At 34.2% G+C, this 22947-nt stretch overlaps 1 protein-coding gene across 4 annotated transcripts in view; it reads right to left on the reverse strand.

Moving 5' to 3' along the window:
- Nucleotides 1-22947, reverse strand: part of LOC135217171 (bromodomain testis-specific protein-like) — a 193883-nt gene that overhangs the window by 40594 nt on the left and 130342 nt on the right. For all 4 annotated transcript variants that reach the window (XM_064252894.1, XM_064252892.1, XM_064252890.1 and 1 more), the window contains 3 exons: nt 15650-15812; nt 11390-11479; nt 8022-8111 (listed from right to left, as the gene is read on the reverse strand). In XM_064252894.1, the coding sequence (XP_064108964.1) occupies nt 8022-8111; nt 11390-11479; nt 15650-15812 (343 nt within the window). The remainder of the gene's footprint in view (nt 1-8021; nt 8112-11389; nt 11480-15649; nt 15813-22947) is intronic.

Below are 22947 nucleotides of genomic sequence, written 5' to 3' on the forward strand. Positions count from 1 at the left end.
TATTCCTCATATCTTGTCATCCAGAGCAATGCTGCTCTCTATTTCCATTTTCTCTTCCTGTACATGAACCACACACACACACACTCTGCTATAACATATATAAATATATCATATACAGGCAGTCCCCTATTTACAACAGGGTTCCATTTTGAGATGTATCGTAAGCCGAAAATAAGCGAAGCCGAAAATTTGTCGAAAATCATCAAAAATCCTAAGAAAACCTTACTTTGAATGCTTTGTATACCTATTGAAAACTATGTTAACTGCATTTTTAATGTGCTTTTCATAAAAAAACCTTAACATATTATCTAATGTATATACGCTAGTAAGGTTTAATACTATTTAAATACCAATTTTATGGCCTAAAATTTTGGGACTGAACATTACATGTGGTATAGGCTAGTTTTATAAATATGCAAGAGTTTGGCACTATGCTAAGCCTAAGCTTTGGCTTTCCCGACAACAGGCAATAAATACAAATGTTGTTTTACTTATTTGAGAAACTTTTATTATTGTTATGTTGTTTCTATATTGAAAAAGTGCAAACTTTAGGACTAGGCTAAGCCAACCACATTCTCTGGATTTCATGACAACAAGTTTGTTTGTATGGTGTTTTACGTTGCATGGAACCAGTGGTTATTCAGCAACGGGACCAACAGCTTTACATGACTTCCGAACCCGATCGAGAGTGAACTTCTATCACCAGAAATACACATCTCTCACTCCTCAATGGAATAGCCGAGAATCGAACTAGCGACCACTGAGGTGAGACGCCAACACCATACCAACCACGCCACTGAAGCGCTGTTTCATGACGAGGTCAATAAAGCAGCATTTGTGACAACGAGGTCAACAAAGCAGCATTTGTCTATATATGTTATTTTACTTATCTGAGAATCTATTATTATTGTTATTTTGTTTTTAATTTGCGGCTGTTCTAGGCTATAATAAGTGCAGCCTACCTTCATTTCTTGAATGTAAACAAAACATCTACTGGCCGCCGCCATTTGTATTTCGTCAGCTGATAACTTCTTCATTCATGAATCACAAACAATCGTACTTTTTATTCTATTGGTAAAAGGATCCTGTATATTGAAATACGTAATCATGCAATACATTTAATAAAAAAAACATTTGTGAATTAAATATCATAAAATATAAAATTAATCAAAGACTGCTATCATCGAAGCCAGCAAATATTTTCTAGAATTCTCCTTCTGTTTTAATGTCATTATATGTTTCATTATAACTCAGTATCTCCATTAGGTAAAGATAGAATAAAGAATAGAAATGAATGGTTATTATACTGTTCGGTCATTTCAGTAGTTGAAGAAAGATACGGAAAATTTATGATTACTATACTGTGTGCAAGGTAAAAGTGATTGCTTGGCGATCATTAGCTACTCGCAGTGTTGAACGTAAACAAAAGGTTGGAAGCTTTCTTTATTATTATTATTATTATTATTATTATTATTATAGTTAATGGTTAATTAATAATTATTTGAAATAAGTACATACTGATTATTTATACATTTTATTGGCATATTCTAATCTTTTAGCTTCTTAGGTTTAGATGTCAGAACATTACATGCAGTTGAATATTACTCAAGTATGTACGGTATTTTGCCTTTTTGGAGTCATATTTCTTCGGTCGGATCGGCGTTGTAACCCTAGAACATGTGTTGTAAGCCTGGAAATAATTTCTGATGAATATAATTGAAAGACGTCGCAAACTCGGAACGTCGTAAGCCGCGGACTGCCTGTAGATACATAATGTGTGTATATATACAATACCTTGATCTTACAAAATTCCAGTTGAGCAAATTCACAGACACTCAAACTTTTCACTGGAACCTAACTAATTGGCACACACGGTTTTTTCACAAACATGCAACATTTGTGGAATCCTCGATAAACCCTCCAGATGAGTTTATATTTAATCATTGAAGTAATTTATAAGTTTTCATGTATTTGTGCAAAACCTATATGAAAAATTTATTTCTATTATTGCTCATACATAAATATGATACAAAGGTAATTACAGCACACAGTTACTGTACTTTTACAAGATGTGATACCCCATTCACAAAGTAACTGCACTTGTCAATGATGCCAGCCACCCCTACAAAAAAAAAAAAGTGTCTTTGATTTTTGTAGTAATCTATAGGTTTTCCTGCTTTAAGTATACAATCGGTATAGAAAATTTGTATTATTTATACTATTTTTTGCATAAATATGATAAAAAGGCAGTACAGTTACGGTATTATGCCCATTTGCTAGTCTTTGTCACCAAGACCTCTCAAGACCTCAAGATTTGGTTCAGTCATGCTGGTTTAATAAAAATGAATTCTTTAACCCTTAAACGCCGAGCCGGTATTTTCGAAAGTGTCTCCCGTATGCTGGCGGTGTTCGCGAGTGAGAGCCGAAGCGGAAATTTTTTTTTTTTTTCAAAAAAATCACAGTACGCTTAATTTTCAAGATTAAGAGTTCATTTTTGGCTCTCTTTTTTGTCATTGCCTGAAGTTTAGTATGCAACCATCAGAAATTTAAAAAAATATCATACAAAAATGTTGGAATATATGACAGAGCGAAAAAAAATTTCATATATAATTGTATACAAATCGCACTGTGAGCAAAATGGTTAAAGCTAATGAGTTAATTATTTTTATGTTGTATTGTACACTAAATTGTGATGATTTTGGTTTATAACAAATTGTAAAACGATCAAAGCAACACAGAGAAAATAATATCACAATAGGAAAAAGTTTTTTTCATAAATTCACCGTAAATTGTGCTAGACTTCCAATTTGATGCAAAATAAAGGTAAATGATTGAATATTACTAGAATGTAATAGTTGTAGCTTACACTTGCGTTTTTTTACCATTTCGGTCGAGTCAAAGTTGACCGAAGGTTGAAATTTTTGCACTTTTCGTTATTTATATGAAAATATTTCAAAACTGATAAAACCTACAACCATGGGTTGTTTTTAATTGTATTTTACATCAAATTGCGCACATTTTCATATATAAAACTTTTGTGTAACAGCTAATTTAAAATGGTGCAAACATTACAACAATCAGACGAAAAATTTTTGATTTTTTCGGCAGTTACCGCGCGGACGTAGGAAAAAGTTTTTTTCTACAATTCACCATAAATCGAAATATTGTGCTGGAGACTTCCAATTTGTAGCAAAATGAAGGTAAATGATTGAATATTACTAGAATATAAGAGTTTTAGCTGACAATTGCGGTTTTCGACCATTTCGGTCGAGTCAAAGTTGACCGAAGGTTGAAATTTTTGCACTTTTCGTTATTTATATGAAAATATTTCAAAACTGATAAAAGCTACAACCATGGGTTGTTTTTTGTTGTATTCTACATGAAATTGCGCACATTTTCATATATAAAACTTTTGTGTAACAGCTAATTTAAAATGGTGCAAACATTACAACAATCAGACGAAAAATTTTTGATTTTTTCGGCAGTTATCGCACAGATGTAAGGAAACAAGTTTTTTTTCATAAATTCACCATAAATCGAAATATTGTGCTGGAGACTTCCAATTTGTAGCAAAATGAAGGTAAATGATTGAATATTACTAGAATATAAGTGTTTTAGCTTACAATTGCGTTTTTCGACCATTTCCGTAGAGTCAAATTTGACAAGGTTGAAATTTTTGCACTTATCGTTATTAATATGAAAATATTTCAAAACTGATGAAAGCTACAACCATGTTTTTTTTTTTTTTTTTTGTATTCTACATGAAATTGCGCAAATTTTCATATATAATACTCTATGTAATGGCTACTATAAAATGGTGCAAAAATTAGGTCAAAGTGACGAAATAATTTCTGAGATGTGTCGCTGATGCATTTTAGTGCGAGAAGAAAGAAATTCGCGGTTGCGCGCCTGGGTAACGATTGTAAACAAAACAACAGCTTGATCCGTGAGCTCCCAGCATCCCCCACAGCGCGTGATTCAAAATTTTTCGCCTAGTAGGCCTATAACTATTTTTCCTCAAATTTTTAAAAAAGCTTTTTTTCCTCAACGTACCATACATCGGTTCGGCACCCGACAGACAATTTTCGCCGGCGTTTGATACGTCCAATCGGCGTTAAAGGGTTAATGTACTGAAACAACAGATACATAACTGAGAACTGAATTAAGTGTTGTTGATCTGTATTACGTGTAATTACAGCACGTACAGTTAATGAACTTCTCAAGATGTGAGTTCCTGAGTTTTTTTAGTTTTGTGTTTATATGAGCCTATCATAGTAGGGCACACTCTTACACTATTTTGTTTTATTTTATGCTTCAGTATTCTCATTTGTATTTCTTTTGCATTTTCTGGTTTTTTCATATTTATTCAAAACCAAAAGATAAACACAATAGTGTGCATAAGTTACAAACGTATGCACTCACTCATTCCATGCCATCAGTGACCTGGGTACAACCTGTTTGGTTTTTGTCTTCCCTTCATACGAAATTGACAGTGATTAAATATTCTCTTATCTACTGCTATGATATGAATAACTTGTAATAAAAATGGTACAGTAAATCAAGCAAAGCAAAAACAAAATTGGTAACCATGTAGGTATGTATGCACGCAGTCATTTAATGGCCTGCCCGGTCTCATAGTTTTTGTGTTCATATGTTTATGACACAGAAATTCATAGTAAACAAATGAATCAGGAAATGGCCATTTTGGGATTTAGAGGGATTTTACTTTAAACATAAAGAATGCTAGTTTACCTTTGTATCCTCATTTTACGTTTATGTACAAAAAAATAATAATTCCAGTAATAGATTCATTTCTTTTAGCAAGTAAAGATATAAATACGTACAAAACTTTATTTTATCTTAATGCATCAGCCCAGCCTGCCCCGCTGTCAGAAGTACGGTTGTAAGTGCGAATGGTTGTATGTTGAGCAGGTAAGTTGGATGGTAGTACTTGTACTTAATTTAAGATTTATTTTTCAAATACTTACCTCTTCATTATACAGTCAACCTCCGCTATTTGCGGACTCACGATTCGTGGACTCGCCTATTCGCAGATTTTTCTAGGGACCGTGTATACCCATAATTAGTAGGAAATTCACCTATTAGCAGTATTTTTCACCGAGAAATATTAACAGATTACTGTATTTTCATATAATTTTCATGACTAAATGCACTTTTAGTGATAAAACTATTGAAACACTCCAGTATAAGCATTTCTTTTGTGTGTTTTAACTATCAAAATAGGCAGTTCTAAGCATTTTTAGATGTTTAAATTATTCACAGATTTTAGCTATTGGTGGGGGGTGTGGTGCCCATCCCCCCGCAAATATGGGGGTCTACTGTATACCTTTTACTTCCACTGGCAAGGAAGTAAAAGTTTTACCTATAATTAGAGGGAAGGTTCATTTCAAAAATTTTTTTTTTCAAATTCTTTCACTAGTAGTAGGCCCAATCAACTGATTCTGAGAGCAAAAACATTACAAATGGCTAGACGAATCCTTTTTTACACATATTACAAAGAAATATATCAATATAATACAGACTAAATGGATTCTGTAAGTAAAATAAGTTTCATTACTATTACCTTTATCTTAAGGGACCCTGAGACTATTGATCCCTACATGTATATTTTCTTTATCTAATCCAAAGTCAATAATTTCAGATTGCTGATTATGCATTAATAGAAATATGAAAAATTTAGGAAAATTAACATTTGTAAAACTGCTCTATCTATGCTATCTTAAAATCAAACTTGTTTTTGCAAGTAATGTTGAAAACTATATAAATTCATGTTTATAAAATGGATTAAATCATTCAGTTACTATTATACTATTCTTAAATGTTGATACTAACTGATTAGGCAGACTATTATAAATATAGAAAACATTTAAAATTAAATACTGAAAATTCATTCTTAAAAATATTTAATGTCAAAATAGCCTTAACTAAGCCAAAAACTGAACCTAGAACCTTTTAAAAACAAATAACAAAAGAGAATTATGACTCTAGGTCCAAAATCAATGGAGCATTAGACATTTGAAGTTGCAAAACTTTACTTTTGAGAGGAAAAAAAAGACACCTTAACCCTCTTACGCCGAAGCCCTAAAAACCAAAACGTCTCCTGTATGCCGAGGCGGGTTTGGAGTGAGCGCGGAAGCGGAAAATTTAATTTTTTCAAAAAATCACAGCGCACTTAGTTTTCAAGATTAATAGTTTATTTTTGGCTCCTTTTTTTGTCATTGCCTGAAGTTTAGTATGCAACCATCAGAAATGAAAAAAAATATCATTATCATATATAAATAATGCGATATCTGGTAGCAAAAAAAAAAAAATTCATACGTAATTGTATTCAAATCGAGCTGTGCGAAAATCGGTTAAAGCTAACGAGTTACTTTTTAATCGTTGTATTGTACACTAAATTGCAATCATTTTGATATATAACACATTGTAGAACGATCAAAGCAACATGGAAAAAATATTATCACAAAATGATGCATGAATTCGTAATGCGCAGACATAAAAAAAATGTTTTTTTTTTTAAATTCACCATAAATCTAAATATTGTTCTAGAGACTTCCATTTTGTTTCAAAAAGAAGACAAATGATTGAATATTACGATACTGTAAGAGTTTTAGCTTAGAATTGCCGTTTTCAACCATTTCGGACAAGTTAAAATTGACCGAACGTCGAAATTTTTATATATATATATAATTTTATATGCAAATATTGCAAAAATGAGAAAAGCTGTAACCTTCAAATATTTTTGTTTGTATTCTTCATGAATTTGTGCACATTTTCATATATGAAACTCTATAAAACGCCTTATATGAAAAGGAGCAAATATTAGGAGAATGCGATGTACGCATTTCGAATCGGCACGCGGAGGGAAAGAAAGTTTTTTTTTAAATTCACCATAAATCTAAATATTGTGCTAGACACTTCGAATTTGTTTCAAAATGAAGATAAATGACTGTATATTACTAGATTGCAAGAGCTTTAGCTTACAATTGCGTTTTTCAACTATTTCGGTAGAGTTAAAGTTGACCGAACGTAGTTTTTTTTCTATTTATCATGATTTATATGCAAATATTTCAAAAAAGAGAAAAGCTACAACCTTCAATCGTTCATTGTTGTATTCTACATGAAATTGCGCACATTTTCATATATAAAACTTTATGTAACAGTTACTTTTAAATGGTGCAAACATTTCGACAATCGCAAGAAAAAATTTCTGATTTTTTTCGAAGGAGTTACCACGCGGACGTAAGGAAAAAGTTTTTTCATAAATTCCCCATAAATCGAAATATTGTGCTAGAGACGTCCAATTTGTTGCAAAATGAAGGCAAATGATTGAAGTTTACTAGAATATAAGAGTTTTAGCTTACAATTTTGTTTTTCAACCATTTCGGTAGAGTCAAAGTTGACCGAAGGTTGAAATTTTGGCACTTATCGTTATTTATATGAAAATATTTCAAAACTGATAAAAGCTACAATCATGAGTATTTTTTTGGTTGTATTCTACATGAAATTGCGCACATTTTCATATATATAATACTTCATGTAACGGATAATTTAAAACGGTGCAAAAATTATGTCAAAGTGTCACTGATACTTTTTAGTACAATAAGAAAGAAATTCGCGCTTGCGCGCCTGCGTAACGATTGTAAACAAAACAATGCCTTGATCCGTGAACTCCCAGCATCCCCCAAGGCGCAGGATTCAAAAGTTTTCGGCTGGTAGGCCTATAAGTATTTTTCCGCGAATTAAAAAAAAAAAAACTTTTTTGAGTCGACGTATAATACGTCCAATCGGCATACGGGAGACATTTTGACTCGACGTTTAATATGTCCAATCGGCGTAAGAGGGTTAAGATAAGATGGTTTCTTGGTGAAGTTTTGGCAGTATTTTGAAACACTTCTGGTTAATTATCCAGCTCTAGGATTAATTATCAAAATTTTTTACTAATTGCTCTTATTTGGCCCTAGAAATATTCACACTATCTGCCATGAAAAGTGACTTACGAACAGCTGAAGATGGTTTCTTGGCAGAATTTCCACTGGATGATCTTCGTTTAACTTCAACTTCGAGCTTTTCCTTGCTGGCCTGGCCTCCTAAAGAAAACACTTCAATGTTATATTTCATTTTTTTTCTTTTTTGGTCTGTATTCACAAAGCCATTTTAATTATACATAAAATATTCTCACCAATAATAGTAAAGAAAACCAAGAAATAACTATTTTTTACGGGACAAGTTCCAGCCAGTCACAAGTAATAAACAAAAATACATAAAAACAAGTAGAAAAATAACCATAGTACCTTACGGATTAATTTTCTAGGGTCCCTTAAATATAGCTGTAATAGACTATTTGACTTTTGCAAATGGATACTGAGTGTAACACCTACGCTAGCCTTGGTCTATAGTTTACACATACCCTACACATTTTTATCTCATTCATAGTAATACAATATGGTAACTAAACTGATAAGATAGTTGCTTTATATGAATATATTAAGGGTTATAAAACCATGGTAGGCTGTGGGCAAATACAGGCAGACTACTTGCCTACTGAACTCTGTAATGTATTAAGATATATAAAGAAGGGGCTCCATTTCTTTTGCAATATATTTTGTCACAAATACTATGGGGAAAAAAGGTAGATAACTGCCTTTCACATAAAGTTTTCAATTGAAAGTGTGATGATTGTTGTTTATAAACATACTGAGTATTTACAGTTATGTGGTAGTGACAAGTTAGGTGAGGAAGGGTACAGAGTTGCCCTTGAAAACCCCTTGCCCCGTCCACAGTGATAAGGTTTGGAAATACTATAGTAACTTTGCCTTGTGAAACCAACAGGCTGGTCATATGGCCATCCTTAGGACCAGATTATTACAGTTAATAAAAAATTATTTTTATTTGTGAAGAGGCTAGTGTCTGCAACCACTATAAATGTAGGAGGATGAATGTTCAGCTTAAAAGATTCACAAACAATGTGAGTAGTTGATTTCTACTAGTGGATCTACATGGTAAACGAAGGAATGCTTCATCTTCTGTTTAGTAGACAAAAGGCTGTGTCTAAGGACATTCAAGACAGAGAATGTTGGCATGATACAACTTATGGTTTTCTGATCAAACACAAATTTCTAAACTATATCACCAATACATATAAATGCTAAAACATAAAACTACCATGAAATACCATATATTACGCAATTTACACCATAAGTTCAATTATACATTTTCTACACATAGTAAAAGCAAGTCTTTGTGGCATGTAATTAACCTTACCTAAACCCCAAACTTTACGGCTTCACTCTTTTTCAAAGTTCTCATAACCAACTGTGGCTGTAAAATGTTTTGCCATAAAATCTCTAACTTCATTTATTTTGCTCTTTCTTACCAACTGCAAATTACACTCTCAACTACAAATACCTTCTCAGAGACTAGAATCAACAGACAAGTTCTATATTTTTCTTATATCATGGCACTACACTACCTAAAATAATGCTTATTCCAATTGTAGGCTTACTGCAACTCTTACTTCAAGAATCTATAGCTAAGAGATTGATTTTTTTTTTTCTTCTTTTTTTTTTCTTTTTTTTTTAAGTCAAGAGCAATGATGAACCTAATGTAATTCTTACAAAGATCTGAAAAATGTTTTTCCAAAGCATAGTGCTGAATGAAATTTTTGAAAGGGCAGGAACTGGACTAGCAAAATCAGAACCTCTTGATTATCAGATACATTGGGCAAAGTTCACAGAACATGGTTAGTGGAGGGGGAAAAACGACACAGCAGGAAATGTGTAGCATCTAACTAAATAATGAGTTTCTTGGTGATAAGAATTCACAGATGGGAAGTTCTGCAACCTAGTCTGTCCAATGATCCATCAATTAACGGATTAAAAACAACTCTGTTAAAGAGGGTTGGCAATCAACTTCCACACTATAATATAGATAACTGCTTTACTATTATATAGAAATCGGATATTAACACAAAAATGATGGCACAGAAACAGTGAGGACATGTCCAACATAAAGTTCAGCAGGGCATTTGGGAATCTACCCAAATATTCTAAGTTCAGAGTAAACTTCTAATCTTAAGTCTTGTACTTGACTGGTTTAATACAAATTATCTTTTAATATAGTAAAGCTCCAAAAATATCTTACTTGAAGGGAAGTATCCATTTACAAAAATCAAAGAGAACAGCTTAATTTAAAATACTGATAATTCTACTGAAACTTCTTTTGCTTACTGTATTGAGTTACAGTAAACTGCACATATTATTATCCTAAAACAGAAGATATAAACATCTGACCAAGCACCAATCACATTCTGGTAAAGTTTACACTGTCAAATTTTCAGTTGAATGAGTGCTGCCGACATTCAGATTGCTATTAGATACTACATGAAACATACTTTGGAGATGCATTTCCCTTGTAAAATAACACAAAGCTAGGTTTAAAAATGCAAATTACACCACCTATAAATGCAGTAAATTCTTTAATCAAGTAAAAGGTGTGATTTCACAAGTTTTGGACATCCCTTATACCTAACCCAAAACATTCTGCAAACTGCACAGTATGTTTTATTGAGCTGTAGCAATTTTTATTTCTAACTTTATAGTAATCAGCACTGAGTATTGGAACACTTTAACAAGTTGGCAGAAATAACAATGAATTATTAAACATGCCACTAGATTGGTAAGCCTGGCTGAATGTATGATTTGCTGCTGGCCTACTTAACTTTATCTCCTAGGCGTATTACCTGGTCAAAAGCTAACTTGGATGCAATATGCAATAACAATAGAATCTACCAAAACTGAGATAGGCAAAAGAAAGCTAACCAAGTATCATATACCAAATTGAAACTTGTACATTGAGAACAGTCTAGTGTATTCTAAGGGCAACGCAATTCTCATAATACACAACGTATGTGATGAGATCATGTGATTTGGTGACAAAATTTTTAGGCTCACATAAACAAGTACGTATATAGATTAATTACAGTTCTCTTGATGATGTATATTTCTGAGTTTTACAAAAATGCTATTGTTGGAATTTAAATGTGCTAGAGTATTTTGTTTAAGGAATTGTGAATATGTAAGAAATTAAAATTTTAAAGTATAGGTACAATAATAACAATACATAATGAAGCAGGCTATAAAAATCAGACGACTTTACAAAGTACTTTATCCAACAAAGCCAAAAGTTCAATTAAGAATATTACAATGCATCACAACTTTCAATTTATGCAAGAATACAAAATATGGTACACAAATATAGGGACAAGGGAAGACACTTTGTTTTAAATATTCTGGCCTTAATTGTCTTAATCCTTAAAAGAAGCTTCACAGAAAACTAAACTGTACGAATAACATGGTCATACTCTTACCTGCAGCCGTAACTTTGCTTCCTGTGGGCCCCAGTGTGACTTTTAAACTCTGCACACGACCTGATGAGTCTTCTTTGGGTGTATCTTTACCTACAAGCAATAAAGAAATTCAGCTAAGCCTAAAGATAACTTAACAGTTTACAACACTCAAGTTTCCACATATGCTCAAAATCTATGGAACAGAAAAGATTTCAAACTAGGCAGCTGCCTAAAGTTTCAAATTTATAATATGACACAAATATATGCTTATCAACTATACATAAGTTTTAGCTATACTTTTATCAGTAATGTTAATAATAATTTACAGCAGTACAAGTGCACACCCACAAGACTAAAATTATTTGTGAATTGTAACATTAAAATCTATTCTAAGACTACAGTTAGCACCAAGGCAAAGACCTGAGAAATGCAAAGTTAAAAATTAAGTTCCAATGCAAATATCATACTTAGAAACATTGAAAGCTATTACATTCTTAACAACACAATGAAGAGCACACCAATGATCCTAACTTCATCCACTCATTTCATATTCAACAATTCTGTGAACATTCAAAAAGTATTTTAAAAAAACTTCCACTTCTATCACAATTCTGACCTTTCCACAATGTCAACAACAACCTGAATGCACTATACGTATTCAGCCAAACAAACTGAACGTTATTATAAATAATATTCACTTCAAAGGTTGTGATATATTACCTACAGTAAAATGCACAGGAAATTTTCATAACACTGACCCCACACTCGCATACACACACATACACACAATTCCCTCTCTATCTCTCTCAAATTGCACACGTGGCTTCCTATATATCTCCAGTACTTTCTCAGTCTCCAAAGAAGGATACACAAACCTGTTGCAATACTGCTATTCATAGAGGCAACCTGGCCTGAGAAATTTACTGAAATTTATTCATATTATTTAAAAGTAATAATTTTGTATTAAAATGATAAGACTTACATTTCTATCTTCAGATTTTGTCTCTTGATAATTTTTAGCTGCATTTTGGTATTAACATCTCAACGGAACAGACTTCTCTACTTATCAGCAGCTACATTATTGTCATTATTTTCTGTCTGGTTACCATTTCTAAATAATCTCTGAACACTGATTGTTAGGTGTAAAGTAAAGGTTATTTCAGGTTAGAAACTGTGATGAACTACAGTTAGCTTTAAGATATCTATAAAGTATTTAAGTGCAAACTATAATAAAGGGTCTTTGTTACTTGTATTTAAGTCAGCTATAATACATAAAAGGTCTTTGTTACTTGTATTTAAGCGTAGACTGTAATAAAAGGTCTTTGTTACTTGTATTTAAGTGTGGACTACAATAGAGGGCCTTTAAAACTTGTATCTAAATGCAGAAAATAATAAAGGGTCTTTGTTACTTGAATTTAAGTGCGGAATCTAATAAAGGGTCTCTGTTACTTGTATTTAAATGCAGACTAAAATACAGGGTCTTTGTTACTTATATTCAAGTGTGGACTACAATAAAGGGCCTTTGTTAATTGTATTTAAGTGCAGACTATTATTAATTGTATTTAAGTGCTGACAAAAGTGCTGACTATAATAAAAAGTCTTGTTACTTAACATACTTTGTTACCAGAAAGCCACACCCCCAAAAGTGTCTCTGAAGTTGGGATACAAATGTACGTACTATTTGAATGTATTTACGTTATCAATTTCTAGCATAGCTCTGAAAATAAACATGACTGGTCAAAATATAGCAGTCTTCTTGGGAATGAATAAACAATGTACTGTACAGTAGTTATGTGTGTAAATCCTTGTACCCTGGAAAGGACTGGAGATATCCATACGTATGAACATACATGTATGGTATGTATGTATATATGTATGTATATATATATAAATATATATATATTATAGAGAGAGAAGAGAGATAGAGAGAGATAGGGAGAGAAGAGAGAGGAAAGAGATAGAGAGAGACGAGATGAGAGAGAGAGAGAGTTTTTTTTAGAGACGAGAGAGATACGAGAGAGAGAGGGAGGGAAGAGAAGAGAGAGAGAGAGAGCAAACTAGCTGTTAATGAGAGCCCTCACAGAGGTCATATTACTCAAGGTTTTTGAGTGTTACTGAAAGGAGTCAACACCAGAAAAATTTTCAATCATCATCTTACGAAACGTACATAATCATTCAGCAAAGCACCATACACATTTTGCACAAAATCACAAGACTTCCAAGATATCTAGAAGCAAAAGCTAATCAACTGATGCTTGCTTTTAAAAGAAAATAGCTTTGCTAAAGATTTACCCTCCCATACATCAATCTTTCGACAGAAATGTATCAGATCAGACAAAAGAAAAGGATCTTGTTAATAAAATTGCAAAAAGTATGGAGAAGACAAAGAGGGGTGATTAAAAACTTTCTATAAACAATACCTAAGTCTTGAGACAGCACGCTACACAAACTGATACTTACTAAATTTTTCAATGCTTTGGTATAATTAAAAAATTGAAAAGGAAGGATTAAAACTGAAACTGTAAAAACATACCAATTGACCACTGACTAATCACTTATCTACAAAACTGTTCCTGACTAGTAATCCAATATACATCAGGTTATTTTATGCATTATGAGTGTAAACTCAATTATGTTCCACCCTGTGGTAGGGGTTTAAGAATAGTCCCACATTAGGTCCTGCGTGTCATAAAAGGCGACTAAAAGGACAGCTGCTGCCTTGCAGTCTTACTTTTTTAGTCAAAGGCTAGGCCCACCGCCAATAACTGTGGAAACTGCTGCCTTGCAGGTGGACTTTTTAGTCAAAAGCGAGGCCCACCGTCAATAACTGTGATTAATGACAGCAAGGGCATGTGGTTATAAAAACCCCTTTGCCAAATAATAAACCATGCCTGATGTTGTAAGGAAAGGCGCATCAGGCAACCGACCCCTTAATGTAAGGATAACGGTGGGAAAGAAAGAAAGAAGTGTAACTCAATTATGTTATGAAGGCACCTATGTATCTAATAACGCATACACAAAATAATTTAAACATGATTAAACAATCGACTATTAATTCTCAAGTTCAGGGAGGATTGCTATTCAAATTATCCGGATCAAACCAGACCACTTTGCATCATAGAGCTGGCGTAAAGAATTTATTCTTAGATAAAGAGTGAAAATTGCAGCAATAAACAAGCTGACTATGGACTGCAAGAGAATGGGGTTCACAGAAGAAGCAATCTAACTAGGTTTGTGTGCTAAGGAATGCTCTAAGGTGTGGCCGAGTGTGTTTTTAGAAATGCTTCAGAGATCTTTCTGTATTGCCTAATAAGCCAAGCAAGATTCCAGTAGGCAATGATTTATAAGGGGGAGTTCAGTAATGCAAGACCGAACACAAACAATGCTACAATGGCTCTAATCTTTCTTGTACTAATTAATTCCCAACTTCGTTTTCACTTAATATCCTAAAGCTCACTGTAACTGCTTAATTTCTCTTCATATCACCGATTTCTTCATATTTTTGAAGTCTTCACTATTATCTAATTTTCTACATGTAAAGATATTGGATACCGTGCCCAAAAACGGTGACACTTATCACAAAAAACTACAATACTTTGTTATCAACAACTAGAACAGTTATTTTAATGAAAACAATGCTAATCATAATACAGATCTTAAAGCACCAGCTTCAGTCTCATGCACATAAACTGCTAAGTATTTAAATCACAACACCTTCACCTGGTTTGAAAATTAGAATGGATATATACGTACTGCCATGAAGGAATTATGAACATAAAAGATATCCATGCATTGTCAATCATTTTAAAGATAAAACACTGACAAACACTTTTAAAAAATAAAAATGACTCAAATTTATTATCTTGCACTACCTACAAATGAAACAATATCCCCAAAAGCCACCACTATATTTTCAAGAAAATCTACATTATACTGTACTTTGTTCAAGGGAAAACTAAGCCATCTCACCACGGGTCAACATTCAACAATCTTACAGTATAAATAAAAAATTACTCTGCATTAAAACAGCCACAAAAAATAACATCAAAACCAGGAGTTTCTTCCAAAATAAGACTTACTTCACCAATTAACACCAAAGAATTGAAAAAACTAACCCAATCACCAAATTTGCAAAATGCAAGCTCTTGAATTCCTTACCAGGAAACTCCTGCTCACGATGCAATACTTAGCCATTGTGTACTCTAAAAACTTCAAATATTTCATAATGTAGTACTCACAGTTACGCACAGAACACTTTCTATGACCAGTTAATTCACTCACTTATGGTAGCATGGACCGAGACAGGTGGATGATGGTTGGATGACGATGGCGTAGAGTCGTTTGACTGATGAATGGATTTACGACTCTCTCCTTTACTAGCCCCATGGTGGTGATGAGATTGGTGGTGGTGTTGCTGCTGCTTTTGTTGATGCTGAGACTGCTTCTGTCATGGCATTCATTATGATAAATCCCCACTCTCTAATTGCTGCTGTGTTGCGGATTTTTTGTTACGCATGACAAGAGACTCTACATCTGTGCCAAAAACACAAAACCTGATAAGTTTGGGCTTCTATGGAGTTCATCAGGTTCTGAGTTTTAGGCTAAACATTAAAATAGTATTAATGTAACTACCTACACAAGATGACAGACATGTGCAAAAGTAGTAAGATTATACTTTACTATGAATGAAATGACTTCATGAACTTTAATGCAACACTTACAAAAGAGCCATTATGTTAAACATTATTATTTTCATCATAATTAAAGGCCATTCATTTAAACATACTAAAATTTTACTTTTGCTCTTGTGGAGTGTGCAGTTACATATTCTACTGATATTTTCAAATTGTTCCTCCCTCAATGTACCCTAAGAAAAGAAACACATTTCTAGACTTAAATATATCTTAATAAATTCAACGCTGACTGCAAAAATCAAAAACCATTTTTTATGGCATAAAAGTAGTTTTCATACAAAGCCATTAATCAAATTTGCTCCACACTGTTGTCTGCGATGATCCACATTCTCAAAGTCCTTCTGTTCATAAAAAATGAGCAAGCTCTTGAAACGCTAACACTACCTCGGCCCTAAATCATCCATCCAAGAACCAATCCATGATTTGTGTAGATTAAACACAAACAGAGAGAGTGAAAGTTAAGATTAGGCATTATAAATACGAATCAGGTTTGCATGAAAAACTATTTCAATGTTATAGAACCTGTTTGTTCACATTAATACTATCATTCATATTATGCCTGAACCAATATTTCAGTGGGAGGTTCTAATATCCAAGATTGTTTCAAAGAGTTGACAGATCTATAGAGTTCTTGGAAACTGGAACATATTAAGAACCAAAAGCAGTTGGAACCTAAAAGCTCGAGGAGTCGATGACCCAAGACACTGGAAAGGCACGACCAGTTGTTTTCCTCTCATAAGGAAGTATGTAAAAACAAATCCACTAACAACAGCATTGCAGTAAGAAAATCTGGAAGAATAAGCCTCTAAAGAAAATGGGGAATGAAGATATAAAAGAAAGAAATGCTCTTTAACCGTTCATACACGGGTTGCTCCTCGGAAGTAGTAATAACAGTTTTGGGGTGGTGGACGGATTGATACCGTAGATAAACATTATTAAGCGCTATCTATTTCAAAAGAACCAGGCGGAAAATAGGTGCCAATACTTTCATAGCCCATAAGTTCACTAATGGCACCTTTTACACAGGCTAAAATCATGAGTCTGGGCATCTCAGGACTTCAGTTCTGCTTCTGACTTGAAGGGGGAATGTAGTGTGTCTCTCTCTAACATGAAGTCTTTTTGTAAATTCGATCATAAATACATATCAAGGGGTTGCTGTTAGTTTTTGCTCTTGTCTTTCAATGATAGTATGTCAGTTGTAAATGTAATTTTGTGAAGAAAAGTGCAAAAAATTATTAGAAAAAGTACAAATAAAAAAGTTAATAAATCTTCGTTCAGTATATTTACATAAATATTTTTCAACTAATATGCTACGAATTTATTACTGGTTTTATTTCTTATCTGTTTTGATATTGTGTGAGCTGTAATTATAACTTTACAAAATAAAATAAAATTATTAGAAAAAACATATACAAGTTGGTAAAATTTATGACTGTCTTGTAAAAGAGAGGCCCCACAGGGGTTTGTAAATAGTAGTAGTAATTTTCAACTTATGGAAGGTAGGGAAATTTATTTAGTATTTCTATTTTTCACCATGTGCATCTGCATATCTTCCTCTTTCCACTATTTTTATCAATATATTACCCAGCCTGCTAAGAGTTAAAGGTGGTATTTTGCACATCAAGATTGAGAATTTAACAATGCAACCACATATGTATTAAAGGTAAACAGTGTGTAACTGAAAACAACTCATTAATACCAAACGGTACTCCAAAATGGCCTTTCTGGTTAGAACGGAACCAATGTAGAGAGACATTTCCTCTGTTACACCACCGAGATAGTACATTGACTTAGAACCCCAAATTGACCTAGGAATATGGTCCACATCACTGCAGTTAATATTGAAGCAGTGATAAAGATGTGAAAATGTTTACCTTGGTAACTCACTGTTGGAATCTACAACAACATCATATGTTATAAGTTCAAAGGCACAAACATTGGATTCAACTTTATCCAAGAAAACAATCATCAAGTAAAAGCCAGGGGGCTGTAATTATGGTCACTCGAAAAAGTTTCCACCAGATTGGCAGGCACATCAGTTGACTGTCATTGCAAATAAGTGAATCATTCATTATTAAGCAATTCAGACTACCCTTGTACCCATGGATTGCCGAAGAATGGCAAAGCTTTGGTTGTAGTATTGGAAAGAGGACTCTACAAATGTTTAGGGATGCCAAAGGAAACAAAGTACCTTGCCCTAAGATGCTGAAATCAATTTGGTTGACTTTGATATAGTGCAGCTGCTAGAGTTCCCATTAAGAGAGACAATGACCTTGTTATAGAAGTACAATGACCTTGTTATCAGGGGTAAACGGGAGACTACCACCAACTGAAAAAGAACTTGGATCCAGCCAGTTCCATGTTGCTGGTAGTCCCTGCATGTTGTTCAACTGGTCCTTCAATGTCTTCATGATAACTCAAGCTATCCAGGCTGGCAAGAAAACATAACCCAACAAGTAAAGGTGCTGTTGCAGCTCTGCTACGGTTTCCTCAATTACCAATTACCAGTGGTCTCATAAACCAAAAGTTTGCACAAGATTTATGAAGCATTGGCAAGATGAAAAAGGGCATCTGAAATTGGGGAACCTTCCTGACACAGGTAGGCCAATAGTACTTTTGGAAAGGGGACGAGCACGTCCATCGCCCGCATCTTAATTATCCAGAGAAAGTAGGAGGATTCTTACTGAAAGGACACCAAACTGATTCCAGCTCAAAGGGTGAGAAAAAGGCAACTGATAGACTCTGGTGACCAAATCTGCACTATATATATAACTGCATGCTATTCAAACAAACACTTCTCTTGATAACAGGGCCTCTAGGCATAAAGCTGAATGCCCCCAAGTCCAATGGCTGCGACAAGTGAACATGAATTTCTATGATCACCAGTTTATTCATCACCACCAAAAGCTACTCTGGAGTTGTCAAGCTTCCAGGTTAGAGAACAAAAATCTGTCTCCTGGATTTAGAAAAAAAAAATGCCGTCCCCTATCAAGATGCTGCTAAATGTAGAAGATAGTGTCCAGAATTCTCCACTAAGTGCATCTACTTACAGGATGAAAATGGCAAATGGATCTTCCTATCAGGAACAGACCATTCATGCAAGAAAATGTCTGCATGGCAAGGCACTGGGACTACAGTGACATGACTGTAACTCAAAGAATGCCAGTTGGGAATAGAATCCTACTGGGCATCCATAAGTCAAGGTCCACATGAAAACACACTTCATTTGACCTGAGGTTATCTAACATTGTAACATCAAAGGTCACTGGTGCCAACATCATTTGCTAAAAAATATAAATGTATAATCGAAAAAAATATTGTATATAAGAATTACAACTAAAGCAAATATAAAAATAAATAAAACTGTAAGGTTAATTACTTTTTGGGAAAACCAGCTTCTAATGTATAAGAAAATGACACTACAAGGGGTGCTTGTATGCCTCTCTTCCCAAATCCTATAGTAGGCTTCACAGACAGACACTTCTTCCTCACTTGTAGCCACATAACGTTTGACAAATATTAAAAGCAATGTAAAAAAAATTTCATAAAACACCTTGAACTGAAACACCCCTTGAATTCCTCAGAACTCCAAATATTAAAATCTTGATAAAGATTTACATACCTGCAATCAACACCAAGAGCCTCAGAGAGGTATTGCTTTCTAAAATCCCAAGACTGAAGCATTCAATAAGCAAATGGCTTATAGTAGGGAGACCATACTGCAATTCCTGCTCACATTCTACAAGCATTATAAGATGCCACCTCCCCTCATTACAGTAAAGAATATCAGCAAAAGCCCACGCCAACATCAAAGGTATAAAACTTAATTACGGGCATGGCTCTCTTGATTAAGGTTCCAACATAAGTGATGGTGAAGACTTAACATGTAAATTTGTGAATTTTTCCACAATTAACTACACACCAGTCACTGACTTGACAAAGGTGGGCCTCTACAATGAACTCATGAAAATCTGAAACCACTAATGAAGACGGAGACTCAAGCAGATGGCCGCAAATGTTAAGAACTTCAAATCAACCCTGGGGAAAGATCCATCCAACAAAGATAATGGTGACAGCCTTGTAGACAAGTGTTGAAAAACACTTACCTTTAAGAACATCATCTTTTAACACCTACTATGACTTGGCCTCTGTTCAGCAGTCATTTGTAACATGAAAGCAATTACCACTGGTTTTAGAGTGGCCATCAACAGGAACTGTCACTGGTCTTCGTTATCATGATAAATATTATCAGTGTTGCATGGTCTCGTAAAGGTCTGATGTCATGATGGCAAGAGTAGTTATTGCAACTGGAAATGTAACCACCGATAACCGGAACTCGTCCCATTATGGCGCCATAAATCGCCGATCGCCGGACAAGTAGGTCAATATAACAAGAACAGGCATTCCCTGGTTGTCGGCAGTCTCGGTTAATGGTGACCATAAGGTGCCGATATAGAGTTATGGCACCATAAAATAACTAACAGAGGTGCCATTAACCGGTTATCGGCACCACTAACCGAAACTTGGCACCTTAAGCGCCATAAATGGCCGAGTTTCGGTTAATGGCAGTTTTTGCTCGTCTGCACCCTGCCGAGAATGGAACCTCAGCCGATAAACAGGGACTGCCTTTACAATATTCTTAACCAGAAAAAAAAGGATCAATGAACATATGGAAATAAACCTTTGGATCCTTGATCTTAACAACTGGAATGGGTACTGCAACAATGATTGTCACTAGAATAGACACTGTCACTGCAACATGAATTGGTTCATCACTACTTCATGTGCAGTCCTTGTGAGGCTAGATTGGCACGGTCCTAGCTTTCCCTACGAATGATGTCATGACTCCAGTGCCTACGGGCATTTGTGAGAGGAGGCACGATGACCTTAACAGTTCCTCAGAGAGAGAAATGAAGAGTGAGAAGGTTTGGTAAGCATAGCAAAAACAATGATCAGTACCAGAGGTTCAAGCTTGACCACATGAAGAGATTGATGGCAAAAGCTGGATAATGAACAATGTTTCAACACCAATAAAAAGATCTTGAAAAAACAAACATACAAGAGACTTCTTCAAAATCCATCATGTCATGTAGACAAGAAGCTGGCAGGGCAGAGGACAATATCAAAACTAAGAACTTCAACCAGATCAATGAATTTAAAAACTTGTCAACTTTTCACTGGGCTGGGTGGGAGGTATTGTCTTTTAGCATCATCACAATGGACTATGTGATATGATGTCAAGTATTCATAATTTAACACTACTTAATACAGTAAATGTTACAATTAATAACAGAGAACATAAAAAAATAAGCAGAAGCGGATTAGATATATATAGATACAGGCAGTCCACAGCTTAGGGCAATCTGGTTTTATGATACCTGTCTAACACTGTAATCACTGTAAATCGGCGATTTTTGGCGCTGAAATACACTGATTTCTTAACAGAGGCCCAATTAACCGGTTATCAATGCCAAATTCCGCTTAGCGACGCCAAAAAGCGCCAAGTTTTTGGCAATTTTCACTTGTCATCAAGCTCTCGGAACAAAACCTCCTGCGATAACTAGGGACTGATGCCTGCCTGTATATACATAATAGGAAACTAATGAATTTAATAAAGCAAGGAGCACTCTAAAACTGTTAGTGGATGGCTGCCTATGGGTCAAGATAACAGCTAGTTTTCCAAGAGAATGGTCTTTTCTTGTGAAAAAAACCGTCTTGGGACCATTGCAGACTACACTGTGGGCACAATATGATTAATGGGGAATGTAATGAACAACTGAGTCTTCTATGTAAAACATACTATGAAATCTTATATATATAGTAAAGCTATTTTTCTATATAAAACATACTGGGAATCTCGTAAATATATGCTAAAGCTATTTTTCATGATTTCAAGACAATACTATATCCTTATAAATAAGTGTTAATTTTAATCAACTCTTAAAAATAATCAAATATACAATATAAACTAATTCCTCTATCTTTCCAAGCACCACAAATCTTCACAGGCCACTTTAAAGGAAATTTCTAAATAAATGATCCAATGTCGTATAAAAATTTTGATGTATGTATTCCAGAACTGTATTTTTAAATGGTGATTTTTAAGTATTTTGGAAATATCTAAGACAGATACCAAACCTGACTTATGGTAATCTCTACAGTGCCATCCTGCTAACACTTCTTTTGCTGATAAAGGCTACTCTGAATCATAAGTGTATTAAACAGGTGAAATATTTTGAAACTGAATTATATATGTGCTGGTGTTATAGTCTTTATTAACCTTAATACAGTGTACTATATTCTAAGATTAACCTCTAGCAATAACACCTTGCTTTCAAAATGATGCAGCATTCTCTTTAAATTACATTCCTTTAACCTTTAGTAGACACGCATCATCATATGCATTTCTACAACAGGTTTTGAGCGATGGACAGCTAACTCATATGAGTATTAATATTATGTGTCATACAATTAAGATAAATTGCGCGGGAAAGATGTTCATATCACTTCAATGATCCATATAAGACTAATGGCAACTTTATTAGCTAAGCGCAGGACAGACGGCGATCAGTATGCTTCGAGACTTGATGAGGGAATGTACTTTAATAAGAATCTGTTCACTTTCACATCCATTTGGAAGCCAGCATTTCACATCTTCCACACTGGATAATGTGACATATTTTCTGCTCTCCTGCATTTGCATTAATTACGTATTAGTAATAGTACCTTACATGACATTGTTAATTCATTCCAAGACATGTGACTACAGTAGGAAAATGACCTAGGTTGAATAAACCCTTAAAAAAGGTGCCTGAACCACCCCTATAAGATAAGTATATCTTAGTTTTACCAGACCACTGAGCTGATTAATAGCTCTCCTAGGGC

This window comes from Macrobrachium nipponense, chromosome 7, assembly GCF_015104395.2.
Source record: "Macrobrachium nipponense isolate FS-2020 chromosome 7, ASM1510439v2, whole genome shotgun sequence".
In the NCBI taxonomy this organism is placed as follows: Eukaryota; Metazoa; Arthropoda; class Malacostraca; order Decapoda; family Palaemonidae; genus Macrobrachium; species Macrobrachium nipponense.